Below are 24,360 nucleotides of genomic sequence, written 5' to 3'. Positions count from 1 at the left end.
CTTACAACAACCCCACCCCCCTTAGGCCGGCAGGGGCATTTTTACAAGGGCAGGTCTGTCTGACTGAGCTAACACAGAGGGCGTCTCCCTCAGAAGACCAACACAGGCCTCCGGCATGTACCAAGTCGGCTTCTCACAGAGTGCTCCAAAATGTCAGCTTCAGTTCTAGTGGAAACAGGACCAGGCTTTCTTTTCTTTCTTTTTTTAATTTTTAAATTTTTTAAATTTTTAATTTTTTATATAATTTTATTTTATTTCTTTCTTCTTTGGTATCAGGCTTATATTTTTTGTTCATTTGTTTCCTTTTCTCGTTTTTTGCATCACACTTTTTTTTTCTTACTTTTTTCTATCTATCTTACTCTTTGGAATCAAGCTTATAGTTCTTTATTTGTTTACTTTTTGGTTCCTTCTCTTTTTTTTCTTGGATCGGGCTTGCTTGCTTTCTTGCTTTCTTTCTTTCCTTTTTTTAAAATCTGGCTTATCTTAAATAGATCAAAGCACACCTAGTTAAAGGTCCAACACTCCCCACTGCAAGCAAGGAGGAGCTCTGTAAAGGACTGAGCTATGGGAAAGAGCAACCAAAACACAACAGTAGAGCGCACCCAAGCACACACCAGAAACATTTCTTGAAGGGCCTGGCACTTCGGTATATGACCCCTTCTTAATATAGTATTATTCTCAGGAGCAGGAAACATAACAAGCCTTCATAATATGCAAAAGACAGAAACCTAGACATAATGACAAGATGGATGAACTCTCCCCGAAAGAAAGATTAAGAAGAAATCACAGCCAGGGATTTGCTCAAAACAGATATAAGCAATATATCTGAACAAGAATTTAGGACAATAGTCATAAAAATACTAGCTGGGCTTGAAAGAAAGATAGAAGACACCAGAGAAACCCTGGCTGCAGAGTTAAAAGACCTAAAAACTAGTCAAGCTGAAATAAAAAATGCTATAACTGACATGCAAAACCAACGTGGTAAGAACCATATGATCCTCTCAATAGCTGTAGAAAAAGCATTTGACAAAAATAGCATGCTTTCTTGATAAAAACCCTCAAGAAAATAAGGATAAAAGGAATATACCTCAACATCGTAAAGGCCATATTTGAAAGACCCATAGCTAATATCATCCTCAATGGGGAAAAACTGAGAGCTTTCCCCCTAAGGTCAGGAACATGACAGGGATGTCCACTCCCACCACTGTTGTTCAATAACATAGTACAGGAAGTCCTAGCCTCAGCAATCAGACAACAAAAAGAAGTAAAAGGCATCCAAATTGGCAAAGAAGTCAAGCTTCCACTCTTTGCAGATGACATGATACTCTATGTAGAAAACCTTGAGAGACTCCACCAAAAAATTGTTAGAACTGATAAGATTACTGCAAAGTTGCAGGATATAAAATCAATGTACAGAAATCTGTTTCATTTCTGTATGAATAACGAAGAAGCAGAAAGAGAAATCAAGGAATCGGTCCCATTTACAATTGCACAAAAACCATTAGATATCTAGAAATAAATCTAACCAAAAGAGGCAAAAGAGCTGTACTCTGAAAACTATAGAACACTTCTGAAAGAAATTGAGGAAGACATAAAGAAATGGAAAAACATTCCATGCTCATGGATTGGAAAAACAAACATTGTTAAAATATCTATGCTACCCAGAGCAATCTACACATTCAACCCCAAATAGCCAAAGCAATTTTGTGAAAAAGACAAGCAAAGTGGGAGGAATCACAATTCCAGACTTCAAGCTTTATTACAAAGCTGTAATCATCAAGACAGTAGGTACTGGGACAAAAACAGACACATAGATCAATGGAACAGAATAGAGAACCCAGAAATGGACCCACAGCTATATGGTCAACTAATCTTTGACAAAGCAGGAAAAATATCCAGTGGAAAAAAAGATAGTCTCTTCAACAAATGGTGTTGGGAAAACTGGAGAGTGATCTGCAGAATGAAACTGGACCACTTTCTTAAACTTTACCCAAACATAAATTCAAAATGGATGAAAGACCTAAATGTGAGACAGGAACCCACCAAAATCCTAGAGGAGAAAATAAACAGCAACCTCTTTGACCCCGGCCACAGCAAATTCTTACTAGATGTGTCTCTGGAGGCAAGGGAAACAAAAGCAAAAATGAACTTTTGGGACTTCTTCAAGATAAAAACCTGCACAGCAAAGGAAACAATCAATAAAACTGAAAGGCAGCCTACCAAATGGGAGAAGATATTTGCATATGACATATATGATAAAGGGCTAGGGTCCGGAATCTATAAAGAACTCATCAAAATCAACACCCCAAAGTAAATAATCCAGTTAAGAAATGGGCAGAAGACATGAACAGACTTTTCTCCAAAGAAGACATAAATGGCTTACAGACACATGAAAAAAATGCTCAGCATCACTTGGCATCAGGGAAATACATATCAAAATCCCAATGAGACACCATCTCACACCTGTCAGAATGGCTAAAATGAACAACTCAGAAAACAACAGATGTTGGTGAGGATGTGGAGAAAGGGGAACCCTTTTGCACTGTTGGTGGGAATTCAAACTGGTGCAGCCGCTCTGGAAAAAGCTTAGAGGTTCCTGAAAAAGTTAAAAATAGAACTACCCTATGACCCAGGTATTGCAGTACTAGGTATTTATCCAGTGGATACAAAAGTGCTGATTTGCAGGGGGCACATGCACCCCAATATTTATAACAGCACTATCAACAATAGCCAAATTATGGAAAGAGCCCAAATGTCCACTGACTGATGAATGGATAAGGAAGATGTGTCTATACCAGGAAATAGATCTTTCAATCTTTCAAATCTTTCAAAAAGAATGAAATCTTGACATTTGGAAGAAAGCAGATGAAACTAGAGTGTGTTATGCTAAGTGAAATAAGTCAGTCAAAGAAAGACAAATGTATGATTTCACTCATATGTGGAATTTCAGAAACAAAACAGATGAACATAGGCGAAGGGAAGGAGAAATAAAATAAGATAAAAAAACAGAGAGGGAGGCAAACTATAAAAGACTCTTAACTACTGGTGCACCTGGGTGGCTCAACAGTTAAGTATCTGCCTTCAGCTCAGGCCATGATCCCAGCGTCCTGGGATCAAGCCCTGAATTGGACTTCCTGCTCAGCAGAGAGCCTGCTTCTCCCTCTCCCTCTGCTGCTCCCCCTGCTGTGCTCTGTCTGTCTGTCTCTCTGTCAATAAATAAGTAAAATCTTAAAAAAAAAAAAAGACCCTTAACTACGGAGAACAAACGGAGGGTTGCTAAGGGGCGGGGAGGAAGGTGAGGAGGATGCATTAAATGGGTGATGGGCATTAAGGAGGGCACTTGTTGGGATGAGCACTGGGTATTATATGTAGATGATGAATCACTAAATTCTCCTGAAACCAATAATACACTATATGTTAACTAATTTGAAATTTAAATTAAAAAAATTAATACAACACTGTATGTTAATTATACTGGAAAATTAGAACCTACAAAAAGTATCAATTGTTCATTGAAATATCTGTGCCTTTGTAAAAATCAGGTAATCATATATGTGAGTCTATCCCTATACTCTTTAGTTTATTCCATTAATTTATATGTCTTTCCTCATCCTAATATCATAGTCTTGATCTATAGCTTTTAGTATAGTCTTAAAGTCGGATGGCGTGAATTCTCTAGTTTTTCTCTTTTTCAATAATTTTTGGCTTTTCTATTTTCTTTGCCTTTCCATATAAATTTTAGAATCAGCTTATCAATTGCTACCAAGTAGACTACTGGGATTTTGACTGGGATTGTCTTAAAACTTTAGATCAACATGAGTATAATTGATACTGTAACGTTAAGTCTTCATATCAATGAACATGATAAATCTTTTTATCCATTTAGGTCTTTAATTTCACTCAGCAATGTTCTATAATTCTCAGTGTTAAATCTTGTCTATCGTTAGATTTCTCTACATGCATTTTGTCTTTTAATGCTATTATAAATGGTATTGTTTTTTATGTATATTTTCAATGATTCCTTGCAACCGTATTACATATAATTGATTTCTATATGTTGACCTTGTATTCTATAACATTGCTAAACTCGCTTACCAGTTCTAATGGGTTTTTCAAAGATGCTTTGGGAATTTTTAAATGTAGATGACCAAATTGTCTAGGGAAAAAATTACTATCTCTTCACTTCCAACCTGAATGGTTTTTACTTCTTTTTCTTGGCTCATTTCATTGATTGGGAACTCCGGGAGTGTTTCCTTGTTAATGCAGAATATTTTTAAATGTCCTTTATTAAATTGAGAATGTTCCCTTCTATTTTTACTTCACAGTGAGTTATTTTATCATCAGTTGAATTTTTTTTTTAAGATTTTATTTATTTATTTGACAGAGATAGAGACAGCCAGTGAGAGAGGGAACACAAGCAGGGGGAGTGGGACAGGAAGAAGCAGGCTCCCAGCAGAGGAGCCTGATGTGGGGCTCGATCCTAGAACACCGGGATCACGCCCTGAGCCAAAGGCAGATGCTTAATGACTGAGCCACCCAGGCGCCCCTTTCAGTAGTTGAATTTTATCTAATGCTTTTCTTTTATCAATTTATATGATCATGTGATTTATCTTTTTTAGATTGTAAAGTAATCGATTACATTGATTGATTTTTAAAATGTTGAATCAACTGCACATTCCTGGGATGGATCCTACTTTGTCATTGTTTGTTGTTCTTTTTATATATTGTTCAATTTGATTTACTAAAATTTTTTTTGAGGATTTTGCATGTATGTTCAAAAGATATATTTTGTGTCTATGTTCAAAAAATACATTTGTATCTATGTTCTAGTTTTCTTTCTTCTTTTTTTTTTCATTGTCTTTGTCTGGTTTTGGTATGAGTAATGCTAGCCTTATAAAAAGAAGTGGGGGGGGGGCGCCTGGGTGGCACAGCGGTTAAGCATCTGCCTTCGGCTCAGGGCGTGATCCCGGCATTATGGGATCGAGCCCCACATCAGGCTCTTCTGCTAGGAGCCTGCTTCTTCCTCTCCCACTCCCCCTGCTTGTGTTCCCTCTCTCGCTGGCTGTCTCTATCTCTGTCAAATAAATAAAAAAATAAAAAATCTTAAAAATAAATAAATAAATAAATAAATAAATAAATAAATAAATAAATAGAAGTGGGAATTGTTCCCTCTTCTGTTTTCTGGTAGATTTGCTTATACTTGATGTTATTTCTTCTTTAAATGTTTGGTGGAATTTGGAATTGAAATTATCTGGGACTAGAGGTTTCCACTGATTATGAGAGAGGAATATAAGAGGTTTCTAAATATAATTGTGGATTTGTCAGTTGCTTCCTCCAGTTCTGTCACCATTTCTGTAAGGCAAATGCTTCATGTATTTTAAAGCTTTGCTATTATGTGCAGACACACTTAGGATTGTTATGTCTTCTTTGTGAATTAATCCTTTTAATATTGGGTAATGTACCTCTTTTTCCCTGATAATATTCTTTGCTCTAAAGTTTACTTTTTTTGATATTAATATAACCATTCCAACTTTTTTTTGATTCATGTTTTCATGGTATATTTTTTCTTAATCGTTTTACCTTTAATTTACCTCATTATATTTTAAGTGAGTTTTTTAACAGCATATAGTTAGGTTATATTTTTCAAGTCCATTCTGACAATCTTGGTCTTTTCATTGCTGTGTTTAGACCACTTACATTTGATGCCATTATTGATATGTTTGGATTTTGGTCTACCATTTTATTTTTTCTTTTGTCTCTATTCTTTCTATTTCTCTTTTAACCCTTTCCTTCCTCTTTCAAGTTATTTGAATATTTTTTAGTATTCTATTTTATCTATTGTATCTTTAACTATATCTTTGTATAAATTTTTAAATTAGTGTTCTAGAGAATAAAATACACACACTTAACTATTCACTGCCTACTTAGAGTTCATATGTTATCACTTCAATTAGAATATAGAGAATTTATCACCATATTGGTTCATTTATCCTCATCTCTTTATGTTGTAGTTGTTTTATGTATTAGATATATATACTTTTAAGCCCATTTAGACAATTTAAAAATATTTCTTTCAGTCACTATGATAGCCAGAATGGCTCTTCCAAGATGTCCATACCCTCATACCCAGAACCTGTTAATATGTTCCCTTACATGACAAGAACTTTGTAGAAGTAATTAAGGTTAAGGGCCTTTGTGGAGGTCCTAGATTATCCTAGATTATCCAGGTGACCTCAGTGTCATCATGTAAGTGCTTAAAAGCTGAGGACCTTTCCAAACTGTAGTCAGAGAAACAGAGAATGCACTGTCAGAAGGATTTAGACTGCTGTTGCTGGCTTTGAAGATAGAAGGGGGCAATGAGCCAAGGAATGCAGGCACTCTCTAGAAGTTGAAAAAGGGTTTTTCCAGAGCCTTCAGAAAGGAATACAATTTATTTATTTATTTATTTATTTATTTATTTGACAGTGAGAGAAGGAACACAAACAAGGGGAGTAGGAGAGGGAGAAGCAGGTTTCCCGATGAGCAGGGATCCTGAGACAGGGCTTGATTCCAGGTTCATGACCTGAACCAAAGGAAGATGGTTAACAACTGAGCTGCCCCGACGCCCCACAGAAAGGAATACAATCTTACTGACACTTTGAACTTCACTTGATGAGACCAATGTCTGATTTATGACCTACAGAACTGTAAGATCATACATTTGTGTTATTTTAAGCTACTAAGTTTGTGGTAATTTGTTATACCAATAATAGAAAACTAATACAAGCATCAAACATATTTTACAGGACTTAAGAGAAGAACAGTCTATTATGTTTACGCAGATATTTACCATCTCTGTTGCTATTTCTTCATTCCTGATATGCTAGTTGTCTTTCTGTTATCATTTCCCTTCTGTTTGAAGAACTTCCTGTAGCAGTTCTTTCAAAGTAGGTCTGCCAATAACTAGTTCTTTTAGATTTTCTTCATCTGAGAATATTTTTCCTTCATCTTTATTTCTGAAGGATATTTTCACCAGATACAGAATTTCAGAATGACAGTATTCTTTAAGCACTTTTTAAAAAAATGTTTTTCCCCTCCATCTGGCCTTTGTGGTTTCTGACAAGTCTGGATTCATTCGAATTGTTGCTTCCCTATAAATAAAGTGTTATTTTTCTCTGGTTGCTTTCAATATTTTTTTCTTTGTGTTTTCTTTTTTATTGTTTTCGGCAGTTTGATTATGATATGGTCATGGATTCCTTTGAATTTATCCTCTTTGGGATTTACTGGGTTCCTTGAAACCAGAAGTTTTTGTCTTTTGACAAATTCAGGAGGTCTTAAGGCATTCTTTGGGTTTTTTTTTTAAATTTTTATTTAAATTTTAGGTAACATACAATGCAATATTGGTTTCAGGAGAGAATTCAGTGATTCATCACTTACATACAATACCCAGTGTTCATCACAACAAGTGCCCTCTTTAATATCCATCACCCATCTAGCCCATTCCCCACCCACCTCCCTCCCTCAGCCCTCAGTTTGTTCTCTATCATTAAGAGTCCCTTATGGCTTATTTCCCTCTCTCCTTTTTTTCTTTTTCTACTTCCCATGCGCTCATCTGTTTTCTTTCTTAAATCCCACATATGAGTGAAATCATATGGTATTTGTCTTTCTCTGATTGACTTATTTCACTTAGCGTAATACATTCTGGCTCCATCCACATCACTGCAAATGGCAAGATTTCATTCTTTTTGATGGCTGAGTGATATTCCATTCCATCATATAGACATGCCACATCTTCTTTACCTATTCATCAGTTGGTGGACATTTGAGTTCTCTCCACAGTCTGGCTATTGTTGATAATGCTGTTAAGCCATTATTTCTTGAAATACTTTTTTTTGGACTGAACTCTTTCTCTTCGGATTGTGAAGACATAAGGTTCTTTTGGTTTTGTCTCACAGATTTCTCCTGCTATAGTAATTAAAAAATTCTTTCCGTCTGTTGTTCAGATTGGATAATTTCAATTGATCTGTCAAACTCACTTCTTCTGTTATTTCTAGTACTGAGGCCATTTTAATGAGTTTTAAATATTGAGTTATTATGCTTTCCAGTTCTAAAATCTCTACTTTTATTTATTTGCTGCCACTTCTCATTTTTTTCAAGAGTATTTGCCCCTTTTTTTGAAGCATTTTTATAATAGCTTCTTTAATATCTTTCAAAAATAATTTCAATGTCTATCATCTTGGCATTAGTGTTTGTTGATTGTATTTTTCTCATGTAAGTTGAAGTTTCCCTGGTTTTTTTTTTCATATGCCAAAAAATTTCAGATTATATCTTGAGCATTTTAATGTTATAAGACTTTGAATTTTGTTGAGAACTATGGAGAATGTCTTTTCTTTTCTTTTCTTTTTTAAGCAGACAAGTGACTCAATTGGATTTAGACTGCAAACTCAGATTTTGACTAGCCTTTTTTTTTGGTGTGGTTTCAAAGACTTTTTGGTATATTCAGATTTATCCTATGTGTGTACCACCCAGAGGCAGTCTGACTCCAGTGGTGGTTTATTCTTAGAAGTACTCACTGCCAGTATGATAGTACTTCAAACTCTGGTCTTCTTTCTCAATTTGCCTGCTGCTATTTAATTATCAGAGCCCTCGAATACTCCATGCATTCTGTCTAGATTCGATAGCTTTCAGAGGGAGAGAGAGGGTGGAGTGTACACGTTCTATCTCACCCAGAATTAGAATCTCATATCCTTCAACTTTTGAAAGCTTTTTACTTGTTGCTTAAATATTTCCTATGACATTATCTGCTTCCATTCTGCTTAGTCTCTTATTCTGTATCTCAAGTAGTGTGTGTTGGATCTTCTAATTCTAATATTCATGTTTTTTTCATGTGTTCCATCTTCTTATCATTCTTGCCACATTCTCAATAATAGTCTCAGATCTCATTTTTTGTTCTAAGATTTTTTTTATTCACTAATCTTCAGTTCTATTTTATCTGTTGCTTTTTATAGCCAATGGTTTTTAAATATTGTTTTAAAATATATTTTATTTCCGGAAGTTCCATTTGATTTCCTTTGAAATCTGCCTAATCTTTTCTCATACAATTCCGTTCTTTTGTTATTTTTTTATTCCTTTACAAAAATTTTTTAGTCATTCAACATACTTATTTTGTACTTTCTATCACATTTTTATAATATTCTGAGTTCATGAGATACTCATGCTCTTTTTCTGTGTGTGTGCCTCCTGACTGTTTTCATGGTACTTTATTTTAATGTTGTTCTTATTATTATTCTATTGTGATCTTTTTCTTTTTTTTTTAAAGATTTTATTTATTTATTTGACAGAGATAGAGACAGCCAGTGAGAGAGGGAACACAAGCAGGGAGAGTGGGAGAGGAAGAAGCAGGCTCATAGCAGAGGAGCCTGATGTGGGGCTCAATCCCATAATGCCGGGATCACGCCCTGAGCCAAAGGCAGAAGCTTAACTGCTGTGCCACCCAGGCGCCCCGTGATCTTATTCTTATCAGAAAATTTCCTCTTATATGCTAGAGGTTGTGGAGGGTCCTTTAATAGAAGTTTTACATTTTCTTCTTCAGGAGACTCTGAGGGGTTTATTCTAATTTCTGACTGTAGAATTCCTACACCAGTGGGGAGTGTAATTTTGGACTGTATGTCTGCAAGGGGCAAGGCTTGAGAATTGACATTTATTACAGATGACTTTATTTTCCATCTGTGGTCATGTGCAGCTAGAAGGCACTTTTGTCACTTCTCAGAGCAATGTACAAAATTTTTAAAGTTTCTTTTTATATACAGTATAATCCTTCAAAGCTTCCTATTTTTATCAAAGGGACCAGTAACATCCTCACCTCTTCTGGCTTTGCCTATAATTCATTGTTTCCAGTTCTTGTGTGGATATTAAAATCCTAACCCATTGTCTTAGGGCCCCTATGAAGTCTGAAACCCTGTGTCCCACCCTCTCCCAATCATTGCATTGGCTACACCTTTCTCCACCAACCTCTAGCTACCTTTTTTCTCATAGCATCTGAGAATTTTTTTTTCTTCTTCTGAATAAAAAAGATATTAAACATTTCATTTGGCTTTGTGATGTATATATGATAGAAGGGAATTCTCTCAGGGTCAGGAGACTCTTCCATTTTGACTGAAGCTTTCATTATGTAGTTAGTATTTACATTAGTTTTCTGTGAATGCTGATCACAGAGTTAGTGGATTAAAACAGCACAAATTTATTATTTTATAGTTCTGTAGTTCACAAGTCTAAAATGGATCTCACTGGGCCAAAATCAAGGTATTGGCAGTGTTCTGTTCCTTTCTGAAGCATGTAGGGAAGAATCCTTTTTCTTGTACTTTCTAGCTTCTCAAAGCTGCCCACCCACATACCTTGGCTCATAGCCCTTATATATTTTTCCATCATCATAGGCAGCAACAGCCAAACAAATTCTTCTCATTTTACACTTCTCTAAACTTCTCTTCTGCTGTCCTCTTGCACATATAAGGACCTTTGTGACTATATTGGCCACACCCAAACAATCCAGGATAATCTCCCTATTTTAAGGTCACCTGAATAGAAATCTTAATTCCATCCTCAACTTTAAGTTGCTTTGCCATGTAAGGTAACATTCACAAATTCTAGTGATTAGGACATATATTTTTGGAGGGTGGGAAAGGGCATTATTATTTCTACCACAATGACTGTAAGCAAACATTTTAACATTTTCTGAAGGAAGTTTCAGTGTATGCAGATTTAATATATGAGACAACCACAACATAAAGGGGTGAGGATAAAAGGACCAATATGTTGGTAAAGTTTACATTCCAATTGAAGTGGTAGCTTGAAGACTTTACGGTAGGTGATGAAAAGTTAAGTATGTATGTTATATTCCCTAGAGAATCCATTTAAGAAACTACACAAAAAGATATAATTACAAGACATATAGAAAAATGAGATGCTAAAAATACAAGCTTTTAGTGGGTAGAAACCAGGATGTTTTTAATTATCCTACAAAGCACAGGAAAGTCCTAACAAAGAAGTATCCAAACTCAAGATGTTCATAGCTCTACAGCTGAGAACCTCTCCCCAGGCTGATAACTCACCTTTCTTACAGTTTTTCAAATTAATTACTTAATTCAATTCAATTAGATTAATTTTATTTTGTTTTGCAAATTTAGGAAATTTCATACAACAATACTTCATTAAGTACTTCATTAAGTACTGGAATATTTCTTTCTTAAAATTTACAAAATTCCAAGTAGAGTTAAGTGAAAAATTTGATAAAGAGAGATAATTAAAAATTAAACTGAAAAAGTTTCCAGATTCTGATTTTTTTCCTTAAAAATTCCAACAATAGAGCTAAAAATGTCCCCCTCATCCCATTATAGTATAAGGTAGTACATATTTCTCTGCTGGAGACTCAGACTCCATTTTGGTAACTAGCTGTGTAGGATCCTGTTGGAGAATTCAGAATCTACTTGTTTGGATGGAAAGCTAAGAAACTCAATTGATCTTTGGAGCAATTAACATTTTAATCACTTTTGAAACTCTTACTTTTCAGTATGGGCATTGAATGTCATTATTCAAAATTTACCTCAACATTTTAAGGCTATGTTGAAAAATATGTGCAGTTGACTTGAAGTATATTTTGCCCATTGAGAATTAGATCTTAGATGTCCTCACTGTTATGGTCCCAGCGTGAGAAGGGTGAGAAGGGTGGATAGTGCCTGGTTGAGTCTATTCAACAACTGGGTGGCTCTTCTATCTTGCCCAGGCTCTGCCTTCTTATTTCTCTCCTTTCTTTCTCTTATTCATCCATCCATCCATCCATCCATCCATCCATCCATCCATCCATCCATCCATCCGTTTATCTACCTATCATCTATCTCTTCTTTTCGGTGTGGCCGGCACACTGGCGCTGGTGCACTTGGCTCCTGCTGTGTGCTTGTCCTGGAGAACCAGACTCCGCGTTGTTTGGCAGGGGGCGCGCGAGGTCCCGGAGCTGTCCAGCAGTTCCAGGACAAGTTCTCCCCTGCGCGCTCCGCGCTAGGGAAGCTCTCCAGCGCCCCGCCCCGGGTAGGGAACCTCTCCCCCAGGGCTGCCAGGGCTTCCCAGGCTCGCCACCCGCGTCTGCCAGTCTCTCTCTACTTCGTCCAGCCCCACCTCGAGAATCTAGCTTGCTTTGGCAGCCCTTCTCCGCATGCCCCGGAGAGGGAGTTCCTTTTCCAGTCCCCGGGGCTGCTTCGGAGCCCAGTGCACGATTGTATGCCGGCTTCCCTCCTTTGCCTAAAGGGCGGGCGAGCGCGTCTCCTAGCCTCGTCTTCTGCGACTGGGTGGTCCTTTCTCTCCGTCTGTCTTTCAAGACACGCGCCCGAAATCGAGGGGTGAGCAAAGACCGCCCATCAACTTAGCACCTTGAATTTAGATCTTTCGATCCCAAAAGGAGATTGGCGTTGCCCGGGTCAGCGAGCGAGGGAGGTAGGAGGGCGGGGCTGCAGCAGCTCCGGGGCTCGCTGGACGGGGCTTGGAGCCCGGGCTGGAAAGGGACGCGGAGCGCCGGGCCTCGCCCTCGGCGTTCCCTCCCTGCCCATCCTCTCCCCGCCTCCCCTGGCCTGCCCCTCCCGCTCCGGGGGAGCCGTCTCTCCTCCGCGCGTCTCCGGCGCTCTCTCCATTGTCTCTGCCTTTACTACAGGTTCGCGCGGCGGGGGAAGACGGGCGGGTGTGGGGCCGCCCCACCCCCGGCTTTCTTGGGGCCGCCTCCCTTCCTCTGGGTGTGCGTGCCTTCGGCTGCTTTTATTCAGCTCCGAAGCTAATTCCCCGGCGGAGCAGCCCCCGAGCGAGCCCGACCCCTCCCCTGGGCCCCCCGGCTTTGCCCGCGCTGCCGCCTGGGCTCTGCGTGTGGGAATGATGTGCGCATTGGAGGGTCTAAGTTCTTCACGTGCCTGGGGGGTCCTCCCATTTTTTTCTTAGGCAACCAAATCGTATTAATCCTACTAATCAGTAAACGCGAGGCAGCGGCAGGAGGCACAAACGCTATTTTCCCGCTTGATTCCGAGAACCTCTTCGGTTTTTATTTTTATTTTTAAAGAGGGAGACGATGGACTGAGCAGATCCACACCATGGAGTCTCGGGTCTTACTGAGAACATTCTGTTTGATCTTCGGTCTCGGAGCAGGTGAGTGGCTCAGAGCTGCGGCGGGGGGGAACGGATGGCCCTCGCCTCGGGGCAGCCGGAGCTGGTTGGGGACGCCTTGGTTTTCCTCCACCCGAAGTAGGTCTGGAGTGGGAAGCTTGGAGTAGCGGGCGGGTTTGGATTTGGATCGTTCTGTGCTTGCCTCGGAGACGCCAGGGCGGGTCACACCCCTAGTCCAGGGTCTGAGGGTCGAGGGGGAACTTTGCACCGAGAGGGGTTTAAAGTAGGTCAGGGAAATGGGACTGGGTGCTCCGCTATTTAAAGCTTGGCTGCTGATCTCAGGTAAGGCTCTGCTCGGTGGAGGAGGGAGTCGCCTCCCTCGTCAGTTTCCAATATTGTCTCCAAGACGCGGTTCTTTGCTGCCCTGGAGGAAGAGGCTTGTATTTTGATGGAGCTTTTTTCTTTCTCCCCCACCCTCCCACCAGTTTGGGGGCTTGGTGTGGACCCCTCCCTACAGATCGACGTCTTAACAGAGTTAGAACTTGGGGAGTCCACGACTGGAGTGCGCCAGGTCCCCGGGCTGCATAATGGGACGAAAGCCTTTCTCTTTCAAGGTATGGAGAGCTTGCCGAGTCCCCAGTGCGGTTTCAGTTCGGATAACCCCGAAGGGAGTTGGCCTCACAGCTCCTCCTAACTTCTGTATTGCCTCACTGATGGCAGTATCTGGAGCTGAGATGTGGAGGGGTTAACGTGACACACACAGACACCTTCCATCTCTTTTTAAGTGGTTTGGTTTTTCTCCCCTCCCGCTCCCTCCTCCTTACTTTGTACTCTTGCCAGTTCTAATGGATAGTTCCTTAATTACTGTACAGAAACTCCGATGGCAGATGGTTGATTTTAGAGTCTGGGGAACAATGAATTATAGCACAAACGCCTCATTTGGGTGAAATTGATTTAGGTAGAAAATAGGATAGCTTAATCTTAGTTAAGACAGGCTTTCTGAAAGTTTCAGGTACAATGGTACCTGGTTGGGAGGAATTTCTTTTTGTGGAGTAGCTTTCTGGAAAAATGAATACCTCTCAATAGTTTTATCTACTGTATATCACAAACATACTATATTTGAAATGATTCCTCATTGAAAGATCATGATTCTACTCTATCAATGTCAAGAGAAAGAGAATAATAGTCTCTTAAATATTATTTTGAAATCTTTCAAATAAATATTAATTCAAAGGTATATCTTGTATCACCATTAATTGTATACTTAATATTATAGAACTTTTTTTTAAGTAAGTGGGTGTTGGCTATTCATAAATGTCTACATTTTAATTTATATTTAAATGTGTAGTCAGAAACAAATTCCAATGCATCAGGCTGTCACCTTTGATTTACCAAAGCTTTTGAATGTTGTTTGGTTTGTGGAAAGATGTAATATGAGATTCTAGAAGGTGGCTAAATACATACAGAAAGATTTGTTTCACATATGGTGAAGTATAGATGAAGGCAAAAGAGAAATGAAGTTTGGTTTAACATATCTGATGGACTGACTGAAGCATCTTTTCCCCAGCCACCCAGATTTTTCTTTTGTGATTTTGGTGCCAAGGCTTCAAGAGAAGTGCAACTCATAATTACTAAAGAGTTGGGTATGCAAAATAAAACCACTTCAGCAAATCTGACACCAAGAAACAGGAGTAAAATAAAACTTGAATGTCTTGTAGTGGTGTTGTTGCCTGACATAACCAGTATGTGTCACCATGGACAGTAACACTAAAGCTTACTATGGGAAAAGGAGGAAATTGACATGTGTTGCATTTATTTAAAACAAGTTTACTCTTATAAAAAAATTAAAATGTAATTTTCTGTTTTAATTATGGTGAGCCCACTAAATGTTTTTATTATGACAAATATTTGTGATAATATTTTATTTACTTAAAGGTCTTTTTGGCGGAGAGGTGGGGATGCAGCTTAGATATTGAATTGTTTAAAAACAATGACTGAATTTAATAAAGGAAATCAGACCAGAGTGTCAGCAAAATTCACAAAGTGGAATAGAAGTGTCATTAGGGTTAAGCTTCTGTTTTTTTCTTTCTTTCCTCTTCTTTTTTAAAATCTCTGATTTTTAATCCCTGAGAACTGGAAGCAAAGTTATCTCAGGTCTGCTAATTCGAGTAACTGGAAAGCTTTACAGAAGCTAAAGCTCCTAATAAATAAATGGTGTTGAAGTGCCCTTAAAATTTCCAAAGGTCCTTTAAATTATGCTAGCGTTCTTCGTTTCCTCTGAAGAGTGTCTGAGCTGTCACAACTAGAAACCCTCAGAACTGAGCATTTTATGATCTCATGTTAGACAATTAGACAATTTCTAGGAAACAGTCTAAGTCACTAATATCTTTTCCTGGTTAAGTTTTTTAAAGGAATGTTAAGTATTCATCTTTATTTAAATTACCAGTTCTTTAAGGTAGGCATTGTGTTGCAAATGAATTGTCCATTGTAACTATCAGTGCACATAGATGAATTGTTTTTAATTCCTTGTTGGTTAGAGTAAATGCCTAACAGAGTTTTCGAGATTTGAAGATGTAAAATTTCATTTCCTGCCAAATTTTGAACGTTATTTCATATAGCCAGTCAGTCAACAAGTATTTGCTACCTGCTGTGTTCTCACTAGGCATGTATTACTGATCTATTGATTATTCTCTAATAACTTCTCTTTTTCTAGGATTTAGATTATGAAATTGACAACAGATGGATCTTTGGCTCTGCCTGATAGTTTTGCATTACCTTGGAAATGTCTTTTCTGTGATATTAGAAAATGTTAAGAAGTCAGTTCTGACTCCCACTGCTTCCCTGGGATTCCATGGGTTTTAGACAAAAGCTTTCAGACACTGAAGATTTTATGGATTTGATTTATGGTGAATTGTGAGTGCTGCAGATATTTTTGTATAGTGTGTAAAATGTCATATTAGGATAGTAACAAATTACAAAACCGGTGAGATGCTCTCAGATTTCATATAACCTATCAGATAAGTTACTTTGTGCTATCAGGTATGTTCTATATAGATGGAAGAGATTTTGAACCATTAAATTTCTTCTGCAGTGGTATAACCATCTTCTTTTGTTTCTTAGCTTTAAAATAAGGAAATCTCAGCATATGATTTCCCAGTGATTTTGCTCCTTTAATATTGCTTCTTTTTTTGGCTACTTCATTATTCTCTTCAGTGGTATTTAAGATGATTACAGTTCAGTACTTTTTGAAGCTATAAATAATTTTTTAAAAGATTATTGTGCAATATGAATCTATTACTTAATAATTATATTTTATTATATATGTATAATGAAAGCACATAGAAATATATTTCAAAGTCATATCTGGTTTTTATCATAATAGTAACCATAGTATCACTAAAATTGTTTTGTTGTTGTTGAAATTTGATTTGTAGCTACATTGGAAATTGAAGTAAGGAGATGCTAAATTAGATCATCCTTTAATAAATGTGGCTTTTTATCTGTGCCAATTATAATCATTTTCAAAAGGAAAAAGTATCCAGGCAACAGTTTGGAATCTACATCAAAATCTTCTAAGTATTTCTAGCTGCAGTCTGACTCATAGCCACAAAAATATACTTACATTTTAAAAAAAGAGAGGACTGAATGCTGACAATGAAAAAGACTATGAAAGCTCGTAAAGAGTTCCGAAATATTAAGGATTGTGCAATTATAAATAGAATTCTACTTACCTTGTTTAAAGTCTAGGAGGTATTTGTAAAGACAATGTTCTTAATAATGTTCTTTCTTCTCTGTAAATGAGAGACCAAGAATGAGCACAGAAGAAGCACAGTTCTAGGACTTTCTAGCAATGTTAGCATGATTTTTAGATCTTTGGTTTTAACAATTTGTCTGGCTAGGTTCCCAAAGTTGATAGTTTCATCTGTTGGTTTAATAAAATTTCTTCTAAGGTGTTCACAGATTTTATAATGCCATTAATCCCCACAAGAGAAGTAGTTAAAATCAAAGCATATTTTTCTCCTGAGTTGGTAATTTGAAAATAAGTTTCATGGTTATTTTTAAGGAACTTCAAGATTTAAAGATTTTATTTTTTAAAAGATTTTATTTATTTATTTGAGAGAGAGTGAACGAGAGAGACAGAAGGAGCAGGGGGAGGGGCAGAGGGAGAGGGAGAAGCAGACTCCCCACTGAGCAGGGAGCCCAGTGTGAGGCTGGATCCAGGACTCCAGGATCATGACCTGAGCTGAAGGCAGATGCTTAACTGACTGAGCAAGCCAGGCGCCCCATGATTTAAAGATTTTAGAGGAAGGAGTGCCTGGGTGGCTCAATTGGTTAAGTGTCCAACTGGTGATTTCAGCTTAGGTCATGATCTCATAGGTCCTGGGATTGAGTCTTGCAATGGGCTCTGCACTCAGCAGGGAGTCTGCTTGAGAGTCTCCCCCCTGCCACTCAGGGGCTCTTTCTCTCTATCTATCAAATAAATAAACTCTTAAAAAAAAAAAAGATTTTAAAGGGAAAAAATGTCCACAAGTCTACTCATGTCAGTATTTAAAAACAGGACTGATATTGGGCATTTGGTGGTGGGCCATTGACTTTAGTAGGTAAAGGTAACTGCATTAAGGAAGGTGAGGTTAGGCTGGAATGAGTATTTGTCAATATGATGGTCAGTTAACATCAGTGGTCTTAGGGACAATGGTCACTGGTGCCCCAATTAGAATAGAATAACACAATGACAAAGAGATGGGCTTAGAAACCAGATAGAACCAGTGGAATCTCATTAGCTGTTTTACTATGGTGAAGTCACTCAATTTCTCTGAACTTCAGTACTCTCAATTATGAAATTAATGTTATTATGAGGACTAAAAGAGACATGTTCATTCATTCAAATACATTTTTGCTGTGCAATCCTGTTCTGCTAGGTATTAGGCATATAACAAAGAGTAAGTTAGAACTTTACTTTCAGAGTGTCTTAAAAACAGTCATTAAACAAACAATTACACAGGTAATAATTTAATCACCATTGAGATAAATGCTATGAGGAGAAACAAAGAGTACAATGGGAATCTATACTCTAGGGAATCACAGGGTCAGGGAGACTGTCTCTGAAGAAGAATCATTGAAGCTGAAAACTGAAGGATAGTAAGAGTAGTCTGGAGAGGAGGGGCTACAGGAATTCAGAGAGGGAGAATCACAGAGACAAAGGAAACAGCATGAGCAAAGATCCCGAGCCAGGAATGAGCATTGTGCATTTGACAAAATGGAAAAAACTCACAGTAGTGGAAACATAGGGTTGTGATATGAAATGACACAAATGAGGAGAGCAAGGACCAGATTACAAAGTGGGCCATTTTAATAGAAAAGAATTGAAAATTTATCATTATACAAAGGTATATTGTGGTAGTCAGAATAATGATCCCTCAAAGATGTTCTTGTCCTAATCTCAGGAACCTGAGCCTATGTTATGTTACATGTTAAGGGGGAATTAAGATTATACATAAAATTGAGGTTGCTAATCAAATGACCTTTAGGTAAGAAACCTGTTCTGGGGGCGCCTGGGTGGCACAGCGGTTAAGCGTCTGCCTTTGGCTCAGGGCATGATTCCGACGTTATGGGATCGAGCCCCACATCAGGCTCCTCCGCTATGAGCCTGCTTCTTCCTCTCCCACTCCCCCTTCTTGTGTTCCCTCTCTTGCTGGCTGTCTCTATCTCTGTCAAATAAATAAATAAAATCTTAAAAAAAAAAAAAAGAAACCTATTTTGGATTATATGGGCTGGTCCCATGTAATTACAAATGTCCTTTAGATTTGGAAGAGGTAGGTAGAAGAGTCAGTGTCAGTGATGCAATGAAAGAATGACTAGACCAGCCATTGTTGGATTTGAAGATAAAAGTAAAAGTAGGCCACGAGTCAAGGAATGTGGGCAGTCTTGCGAAGGTGAAAAGGCAAGAAAATGGATTTTCCCTTAGAGTGTCCAGGACTGCTGACACCTCATTTTAACCCAGTTCTGATCTCCAGAACGTGAGATAATCGATTGTGTTGACTTAAGCTGCTAAATTTGTGGTGATCTGTTAGGGCACCAATAGGAAACTAATGCAGATTTTGATACATGGAAGTGGGGGTTGCTGTAAGAAATACCTTAAAATGTGGAAGTGGCTTTGGAATCAGGAAATGGGCATAGACTGGAAGACTTTTGAAAAGCATGATAGAAAAATCCTAGATTGCCTTGAATGGACAGAGATATAGATGATGGCAATCCTACTAGTGAGGACTCAGAAGAAAATGAATATGGTAGAGAAAGCTAAATCTCCTTAGAGAATACCTAAATTGTCACGAACAGAATGTTGATAAAAATGCAGACATTAAAGACACTGCCAGTGAGGGCTTAGATAGAAATCAGGAACATGTTATTGCAAACAGGAGACAAGGGGGTCCTTGTTATGCAATGCCAGAAGGCTTAACTAAATTGTGTCCTGCAGTTATGTGGACGATAAAGCTTATAAACATGAATTTAGGTATTTAGCTGAGATGATTTGTGTACATAGTGTTGAAGGTGCAGCCTGGGTTTTTCTTGATGCTTTTTCCAGTAAAAAAGGAGAGGAGAGAGGCAGATTGAGGGAAGAACTATTAAGAATGAAACCAGAACTTGATATTTGAGAAATGCTCAAATTTCTCAGCCTCCTAGATTGCAAATGATGCTAAAGTTAGGAGATTCACTGTCAGAAATGCCTGCTCTGGGGAAAACCAATGGAGTGGCTAGAAAATCTTGTGGGAGGGCTTCAGAAGTAAGGTCAGAGTATTCAGTTACACAGAGGGCACTTTGAAGAAATTGAACATGTAGCTCATGGATTCCCACAAACATCTCAGCAGAAGCCAGTTAGAGAGATGGATTTATCCAGGAAATGTCTGTGGAGTAGCCTCTTGTTTTATGGAGTAAATCACCATGACACATATGGGAGACCTACGTGGTTCCTGAGAATATCATACCAGCAAAAATACATCTGGCTGGGCCGGAAAATGGAAGTGAGAGGATGTAATGAAAGAAGGTTGTTGGATCCTAACAATTCCACAAGCAAGAAACAGGCTGATTAATCTACTTAGCTGCAAACATGTACCACTTCTCATGAAAAAATAAGGTTGAGTAAGAGGGCAGAACTGAGAGTCCAGAAGGCAGAGCTGAGATCCTAAAGGGTGGAGCTAAGGATCACAGAACATTATTCCCAGACTTGGAAATCAAATGCAATTTGCATAGCTGGATCTCAAAGTCGCATGGGTCTGATGCCCAATTTTTTTAACTTCCTGTTCTCTCTTTTTAAATGACAATGTCTATAATTGTTAACCCATGTCTATTGTACCATCGAATTTTGGGAGCAGATATCTTGTTTCTGGAGTTTCACAGGTTCACAGATGGAGAGGAATTGTGCCTCAGGATGGATTGTACCCAAAGCCTCATTTATACCTGATTTAGATGATGACATTTGGGACTTTCGAATTAATAAGATTTAGAACAGATTTTATTTTATTTTATTTCTTAAAATATTTTGAATTGATAAGATTTAGACCAGATTTACTTTATTTTTTAAAATATTTTACTTATTTATTTGAGAGAGAGCAGAGTGTGTGAGAGAGAGAGCATGAGTGGGGGTGAGGGGCAAAGGGACAAGCAGACTCCTCGCCAAGCAGGGAGCCTGATGAGGGTCTCCATGCCAGGACCCTGGGATCATGACCTGAGTGGAAGGCAGATCCTAAGCTGACTGAGCACCCAGGTTCCCCTAGACCAGTTTTTAAACCGTGAGTTGATACTCTACTGAGTTGAGACTTTTGGATAGAGTGAACGTATCTTCCATGTGGACTGAAAGAATCTTTGGGTATGAAAGACAAGCTGTGGTAGGCTGAATAACAGTCTCCCAACCATCCACATACTAAATCCTCAGGACCTATAAATATATTATGTCACTTTGTAAGGGGTACATTAAGGTTGCAGAAGTAATTAAGGTTGCTAATCAGCTGACTTCAAAATACGGAGATTATCCTGGATTATCTGAGTGGGTCCCATGGAATCATAAGGATACCTTAAATATGGAGGAGGGAGGTAGAAGCTTCAGTGTCAGTGTGATGCATTGTGACAAAGACTTGATCGGTCATTGGTCATTGCTGACTTTGAAGTTGGAAGGTGGTCGTGAGCCAAGGAATGTGGGCAGCCCATAGAAGCTATAAAAGGAAGAAAATGGATTTTTCCCATAGAATCTCCAGAGAGACACAGCCCTGCAAACACCTTGATTTTAGCCTAGTGAAATTCATTTTGGACTTCTGACCTCTGGAACTGTGAGATAATAAATTTGTGTTGATTCAGTCATTAAAGTGATATGTTACAGCTGCCATAGGAAGCTAATAGATATGTTAAACATTAGGATTCCTTTATTTTCTAACTGACTTAAACTTTGTTTTGAGCCCTCTCTCAACTATGCATGAGAATGTGTTTGTAGGGTGTTGGAAACTTGAACTAGCCAGTTAAAATTTTGTTAGTCATTTGTGACTTAAAATAGTTTCTTACGTGTAAGGTGAGAGTCTTCATACTAAATGCTGAAATGCTCTCCATCATTTAGCTATGAGATCATTCTGAGAGCAAACAGCAAAATCAAGTGTTGGGCTTTTTGATTGTATTTATTTTTCAAAAAGTATGCCTTTCCTCCCCCAAAAGGTTAATGCAGAGGTGGAGGGGGAAAATTAGCATGAATATTTTAAAAGTAGAATGGACAACACTCAGCATGGTGTTTGGCACCCAGTGAGTGTGGTAGTCATAATTATGGGCAGGGGCAAGCATAACTAGAAGTCTCTTTTCAAAAGTGCCAGGGGTCTCTTCCCGATGGCAACTAGGTTTGGTTTGGGAGGAGCTGGAGCAATCCTGACAGGCTCTGACAAGTGGATGACTTTGAATGTCATGGCCGAGGCACACCCGGATGACAGCTACAGTCAAGAGCCTCCACCTTTCTTTGGCTTTATTTCATCTCCTACTGTCTCCTTGTCTTCATGTTGGTTCCATACCCCAGTCTTGCAGACATCTAGCCTCTTTCTTGTTCTTCTTATTATCTGTCTATGATTCAATATCTGCTAACTGATAACTTAGGTATTAGACATTAAAATCTTACAGTGTGATAGGTCTCCTGTTGATTTGACTTCAGTTCAATTTAATTTTTTTTTATTTCAGTGCTTCTGTGTGTAAGGATAGGACGCACTGTATATGGAGGAAAATATTTACATAGATTATTACTGGAGGTAAAACAAGAACTGGAATTCAGTTGTACATAGTGAAAAAAGAAAATTTGGGACTTTATCTTAAAGAAGGAAGCTAAAAGCTATGAAAATTATGTGTCCTCGTATGTATATGACAAAGTGGAGGTAATCATTTAACTATGGGTTAATCATAGGAACAAGTAGAGTAAAATCTAGTGTTGATTTTGTGTGTGTGTGCATTTGTTTTTATGAAAACATGTGAGGTCTCTCTCTTTACCCATTTAATGCAAAACCATTATGTTTTGAGATATTTGTCATAATGGTACAAGTTTTATTTTTCGTTTTTAAAATTTAGCTACCCATGTCAGACCATCATAAGTTAATGCCTTTGTGTGTCATTGGAGCATTTTTCTTACATGGTTTTTATCAAGTTCGTGAAAATGTTCATCTTTTGCTAGCTACGTTTCAGTTAGCATTGACACTGAATTGGTAGATGTATGTGCAGACTCATTTTATTAAGCAAACAGTTTATTAGTGGATATTTTTGTTATGATGAATTCTGTTTCACCACATAAACTCATTTGTTGAAACTCAGCTATGGGCCACTGTAATTGAGAACTAGGAAGAGGGTGGGTGAGAAGGAAAGTGGAGCATGACTCTTCCCTTTCCCATTTGGCCTGCTGCCAGCCACTGGGCACTTGGACAAGTGTTCACCGAGTTGTTTTTGATGGCACCTCTGCTGACATTCTTCATTCTGGGGAAGGGATGGGGAACCCAGGCAACCACATATCTTTCCCTACAAAGGGGAGTTTTAGAATGAGGACAGTAAACTACTGCTCTGAACGATCACACTCTACTGGCCTGGACATAGGGAAGAAATGGTGAAGGTAATTCTAAGTTCATAGTGATATGCAGTAGTAGTTAGGCCCACGGGCTCCAGAGCTGGACATGCTGGGTTTGAATGCTTTGTTCACTAGATGCATGAACTTGACCTTGTTACTTAAGTGACCACTGAGATAAAAATAGTACTACGTCTTAGAGCTGATGTGTAGATTATATGAATGAAAAAGTGCCTGCCATTTACCAAACATTTAATATATGTTAAATATTTTTTCGATTTTGGAATTAGCTTAGCGGCAAGTCATGCTCCTTGGATTTTTTTTTTTTCCCCTTAGGGGCTTCTAGGTAAAAATGCTGGATTTTGTGAGGGAGCTAAGGTGGGGTGACTTTCACATGAGGTGGAAAGGACAGGCGAAAGTCAACTGGAGTGGGGGAGAAACTGGCTCTGAAGCATCTTCTGTTCTGTTTTTGCTGTTTTGACTATACTGGGTGGAAGAGAATACGCAGATTTGGGTAGAGAGGGATGAGAACAAATGGCGAATGTGGAGAGGAAGATGTATTATTTGCCCTATACCACAGTTCAGAAGTGAGGGACCATAGAGAAAACCAACAAAAGAAGATTCATGCTATGAGCTCGTCTGTAGGCTCATTCATAGCATGAACTCCTCTATAGACACCAAACACATTACTTTCTAAGCATATTAAAAGTTTAGCTTAGTTTTTGAGTCGTGGGGAGAAGTGTTAGTAGTACTGAGAAACAAACGATACAATTGCTTTACTTGGCTCTGGTTAGGGTAAGCTTGGCCTTCCTTGGCAAGATACCAATTTGATCTGTTGGTGGGAACTGGAGGTGAAACTGGTGGTGGGAGATAAGATTTCACAGAGCCTCGAATGGTGGTATAGAGGCCAGTGTAATGTTGACAAAAGAGTTGGGGTGGTCCTGTGGATCCTTTGTGAATTGGGGTCACTTTCTCTACATTTCTGGCTACTTCTTTGGCTTCTTCTCTTAAATATCTTGCTGGCATATACTGTTTATTTCTATAGTCCAAAGCCTCTGTGCCAAATTTTTATCCCAGTGGCACCTGAGTCTCTGGTCTTAAGTGACTTACTGTATTGTCTCTGTACTAGGACTGTAAGTTCCTCAGGGAAAGGATCATGCCCTTTGTTTCTTCTG

The 24,360-nt window shown here is 38.5% G+C and overlaps 1 protein-coding gene across 3 annotated transcripts in view; it reads left to right on the top strand.

Moving 5' to 3' along the window:
• The window catches only part of NELL2 (neural EGFL like 2), a 377,959-nt gene that overhangs the window by 49,181 nt on the left and 304,418 nt on the right, over positions 1-24,360 (top strand). Inside the window, exons 1-3 of one of the 3 annotated variants that reach the window (XM_026502054.4) lie at positions 12,094-12,368; positions 13,073-13,158; positions 13,602-13,730. In XM_026502054.4, coding sequence (XP_026357839.3) covers positions 12,250-12,368; positions 13,073-13,158; positions 13,602-13,730 — 334 coding nt within the window. In that variant the 5' untranslated portion in view covers positions 12,094-12,249. Of the gene's footprint in view, positions 1-12,093; positions 12,369-12,533; positions 12,677-13,072; positions 13,159-13,601; positions 13,731-24,360 lie in introns of those variants that run through there. The other 2 variants (XM_057318979.1, XM_057318980.1) reach the window with 2 other exon arrangements.

This window comes from Ursus arctos, unplaced genomic scaffold (assembly GCF_023065955.2).
Source record: "Ursus arctos isolate Adak ecotype North America unplaced genomic scaffold, UrsArc2.0 scaffold_26, whole genome shotgun sequence".
Taxonomy (NCBI): domain Eukaryota; kingdom Metazoa; phylum Chordata; class Mammalia; order Carnivora; family Ursidae; genus Ursus; species Ursus arctos.
Note: the sequence above shows the minus strand (reverse complement) of the source record. Positions and strands in the feature narration are given on the sequence as shown.